Source organism: Arachis ipaensis, chromosome B05 (assembly GCF_000816755.2).
Source record: "Arachis ipaensis cultivar K30076 chromosome B05, Araip1.1, whole genome shotgun sequence".
Classification (NCBI taxonomy): Eukaryota; Viridiplantae; Streptophyta; class Magnoliopsida; order Fabales; family Fabaceae; genus Arachis; species Arachis ipaensis.
Window position 1 is genome coordinate 125,214,360 of NC_029789.2, and position 4,724 is coordinate 125,219,083.

At 33.4% G+C, this 4,724-nt stretch overlaps 1 protein-coding gene across 1 annotated transcript; it reads right to left on the reverse strand.

Moving 5' to 3' along the window:
• LOC107644038 (GDSL esterase/lipase At3g27950) lies at positions 1,014–3,937 on the reverse strand. The gene is made up of 6 exons (XM_016347813.2): positions 3,540–3,937; positions 2,761–2,961; positions 2,377–2,549; positions 1,928–2,198; positions 1,284–1,622; positions 1,014–1,082 (listed from the first exon to the last, which is right to left on the reverse strand). Exons 1-5 carry the CDS (start codon positions 3,805–3,807, stop codon positions 1,387–1,389), a joined length of 1,149 nt encoding a protein of 382 aa, XP_016203299.1. The 5' UTR covers positions 3,808–3,937; the 3' UTR covers positions 1,014–1,082; positions 1,284–1,386.

Below are 4,724 nucleotides of genomic sequence, written 5' to 3' on the forward strand. Positions count from 1 at the left end.
TTTTTTTAATTGAAATATGTTACTTTACTATATTTAAAATATACTATTTTGTATTAAAAATATATTATTAGTTTTTTTTAAATAATATTTTCTCTTTTTTTTTGGTTCAAATACTATGACAAAAAAATTTTACGTAACTGCGACTATTCAATAAATATTATATAAGTTAATAAAAGAAAGAAGTACTCATTTTTTTTTTACCCAAAATAGGAAGACTCAAATCCGCAACATTTTAAGTGAGTATAAGAAGACTATACCATTTGAATTATAACTCGATGGCAAAGAAAAAAATACTCTTAATTATATATTAAATAGAATAATTATTTATTAGCTCATTCTTATACAAATAAAAATTTCTCTTAATTTTATATCTGTAATATTTTATATCAATTAGCTTCAAAGTTTAATTATTTTTTGAATAAATTAATAAAAAGATAATATAAATAATTGTTTAAATATAATTGTATTTTAATTTTTCATCCTATTACATACATGTTTAGAATAATTTGAAATAAAAGATAATGGACTTTGTTGTATCTGCCATGTATTTTGTGCTTTGACTGCGTCGTCATCTGAGAATCATGGCGCCTTCATAGAGACCGAAATTCTTTTACAGAATCGAATTTTGCGTTTGGAGTTAGCCAACCAGCAACAGTCACAGATAGGAGGAAGCATCGCTAGCAAATAAAACAGTGAAGATGCTTGAAGATATACAATAATAAAGTAATAGAAGAATTCGATCAATTTTTTCTGAGTACTTTTGTGGTGTAAAGGTCGTTCTATTGATTGAGGGAATTAATTTTTTGTTGTCAATTTGTTTGTTCAATCCATAACAAAATAACTTTTGACAGTAGGTTAACTTTTAAAGAGTGCTGCACTCTCTACTTTACTTGGAGTGCGCTAGCTTTCGCCATAAAAAATGAATGCAACTGTTCAAAAATTTGACTGAACAAATTAAACCATTACAATGACTTAACAATAATTGACATTTCCAAATATTAAAGTTACATTTGCTTTTTCTTATTTCTTACGTAAATTATGATATATGCTTTTACTCATTTGCACAACTCCTCAATAGTTTTTTTTTTTTTTTTGGTATGNCAAAAACGTCCCAGACCAAAAAAATACTAGACCCACCAGAAAAACTCGTTCCGTCCCGTCCCGCCACGCCAAAATCCACGGTTTAAGTAGTGCGGTTAAGTATAGCGGTTTCAGATTTCAACCTAACCCGTCTTTTTTAGCAAGTTACGCAGGTCAACCCGACAAATTTAGGACCGTTTGCCACTCCTCGTAAACCTTAGAAACTTCTTTATTAGCCTACCAACTTGAAAATCCACATAATACGTAGGACTCAAATAATATTAACCAGATTAAATCGGGTATAACTCAGAAACAAGCCTGCCCAATTGGAATTGGTGGATCAGAGAAGGAGCCATAGAGAATGCGTTTAGCAACCCATTGATTTGCTGCTTGAGAGTAATGTATGCCATCCCAACTAACATGTTGAGAAGGATTTTTGCATGGATTCCCATAAACTGTGCCATTTACTACAGCTTTCTTCCCACAATTTATATGGTAACCATAGAAGCTACCACAACAGAACTCTAATGGAGGAACAAAACCTGCCACAAAAGCAAGAACAAAAGTTAAACTTTAAACATAGAGTGAACTGTCTATTTAGCCCTTAAAAAATTGAAATGCTGAAAGTTCAGTTCTTAAAAGAAGAATATTAACCCATGATACCCAAAAGATATACTTCATTGACAATTGGGCCGAATCGGCTTAGGGGAATTGATTAAACAAAATATATCTTTCGGGTACCATATTGTCGACATGTCAATCTTGCAAGGCCAAATTTGGTGGTTTGTTAGTAATTTGAAGATAATCGAAACACTATATACTACTAAATTAAGTGTTCTTTCACAACCTTGGCTCTTTGCAGTGCTGATTAGTTGGTATTTTGCTTTGAACACATCAACATATGTGAATTTAGCTAGAGGGAGCTTTTTCCTTAGCTGAAATACTTGGTTCTTGAGTTGCCTGTTAAATTCCAAAGCAAGCTCATTGTGTGGTTTCACACATCCATTTGCATCAATGTTACCCTTCTTAGGCTCATAGTAAATGTAACTGTATGGTAAGCATCCAATTGGACCTGTGTTATGAATCCAGAACACTCTTGCCCCTTCATTGTATAGTTGCTACAAACATAATAATCAATGCAAAATTTCAAGTCCTCAAAAACCAAATCGCTATAACGGGAATGACTTGAATGCATTAAGTTGAAGTTAGTGTTCTTTACACGAAGATAATCTAATAATAATAGATTTAATATAATTTGTTGATATAAAATTATATTTAAATTTATGGTTCCCTTACTTGAGCTGATTGGGAGTATTGGCTCAAGATATCAGGAATAGACCTTCTAACTTGTTCCATTGAACCATGTTGGATTCCAAAGGCAAGGTCATTTTGTCCAATATCAATGGTGTATATTGCCTTGGAGAATTCCTCAGGCCTTGGAAGACCACTTTTCAAAGGTGGATCTGTCCCTGGAATATTGAACATAAATAAACAAGTGTCACTAGCATAATAGCGAAGCACCATTCTACTACTGCCATTTTAAAAAAAAAGAAAGTTTTTATTTCATTTCCTTTAGACATAATTATCGAAGGTTTTGTTGTTGTTATATGCTTATAGGGGCACTGGCATTGTGACATAAAACATGAAACGAAAAATGGCATAGGGATGAGAAAATGAAACCGTTGTCAGAGAGCTGATTGAAGAGAATGTTGGTATGTGACTTGAACTGTATGAACTGAGAAACTTGAAGGCCAAGATGGAAAGGACTATAACCACCCGGAAGAATTGAAGAACCTCCTGTTGCAAAGTTTGCCCCATGCCTATAATTTGACCCAACCGAGTTCAAATATGCACTTACGTATGGAAGCTTCAATTCTTCAGCTGCATATATTCATACCCAAAATAAATATTTATGACAAAAAGGAATGCTTAACATTTCCAACATCTATAAAGTCCAATCACGGAGTAAACAGGAGTAGGAGTTAAGCCTCTCGGTCTCGCGTGCACCAAAATAGTTCTCAAGATCCTAATTGCAGCAATTATGTCTCTTGAGACTAGCAAAAATGTACCATATTAGTTTTTAATGGTGTGATGAGTTATTTACTGAAAAAGAATTGAGATTCTAATATAGTGTACTTCTGCTAATTTTAGAACACAATTGAGGCAATTGAGATTTCAAAAACTATTTTAGTACAAGCAGCCAATCTTAGAGACTACTTTGAGGCTAAAGCGGTTAGGGAGAGATCGAACATTAATTGCATGGATTATGGATTGAGATGTTAAATCTATCGAGTCTCTTACGATTTATGTTGATTAAATAAAACTAGCAACCCACAAATTAAGGATTAATGACTTAAAAAAGGAAACACACATTTGATAGAGGCATATAGAAAAGTAAAGCTGACCCAAGACTTATCAAGATGAAATCTGAGAAGGGATGAGAAGTGGTATGGGCTTACTTATGAAATCAATGATGAGACGGCCATCGGAGGCTCTTCCTGAGAGAGTGCCAAAGAAGGTTTCACCATTGGGAGGTTGAACACTAGTGAATGCTGCAGATACGGCTCCAGTGTCTGAGTTTGAGTCCCCAAAGTTGTATATTGCAGGGAACCAACACTTATTATTGTTTCCACCACCTAAGGCTTCTTGAACCAATGACCATGATGATAACACACAGAGAATCAAACACAAATGCCTTGTTACATGTTTGGTTCTCCTACAATCCATGGTTCAAGGCTTTTTATCTTATGGAAGGTGTACTCTGTCCTCTGTGTTTTGCTCGGCTGCCACTAATATGTAAGTGTGCTTCCTCAAATTCCAAGGAGGCAGTGAAACTCTTGCGATAATTGCAAATAACATGTTATATCACCGACATGACCTTATTTTTTATATAAATAAAGAGGAATGTTAGGGGACAGCAACTTTTGTGATTTGTAACCATTAAATAGCCATCAATGATGGTTTTAATGGTGTGAGATTGGTGTGAGATTTCACTTTTCTTTGTTGGTTATATGCTGGACAGAATTTAACAAAGTTGCTGGCCCTAGACTTTTCCATAAATAAATATAATGTCACGGTGAAAATAGTTTGTAAGAATAACTGGATTCGATCTTGTCTATGCTTATTTTGTACCAAGGGATGAAAAAAAAAAAGGAAAAGTAATGTCACGTCAAAAATAAAAATTTGCATAACTATATCTAGTTATCTTGTGTATTGTTTTTACTTGGAAATCACACGTCACTATCTAGCTCTCTTTCACTTTTATTCACAAAAACAATAATTCATAATTTCCACAATGGCAACTTGATCCACGAGGTGGACATGTTATGGGAAAATTGCATTACTCTTTTTTTCTTCACATTGAACAAAAAAAATTCAACATTTCAATTACTTTATTATAATGATGATGAATATGACTTTCCAATGAACGTCCAAACTCAAGATTTTCTAGGAAGGCAATTTGATTTTGTTAGTTTAGACGACAGTTGCTGCAACTTTACGCTTTTGAAGAAACAAATTAATCATGATGTTTGTTTTAATTTTCCAAAACATACACATATATATTGACATGTAAGCTTGAATATGGAGCAATAAAATGTTTATGGAAGACCAGTTTTTGACCAGTTGGAACTGGAATTATTCTG

Bases quoted from the DNA above. Each gene is read 5' to 3' on its own strand.
- LOC107644038 (XM_016347813.2), bottom strand. From the start codon at position 3,807: ATGGATTGTAGGAGAACCAAACATGTAACAAGGCATTTGTGTTTGATT. The intron at 2,962-3,539 runs GTAAGCCCATAC...GAATATATGCAG, and splicing joins TCTCATCATTGATTTCATAA to CTGAAGAATTGAAGCTTCCA. The intron at 2,550-2,760 runs GTTTCATTTTCT...TCAATATTCCAG, and splicing joins CAATCAGCTCTCTGACAACG to GGACAGATCCACCTTTGAAA.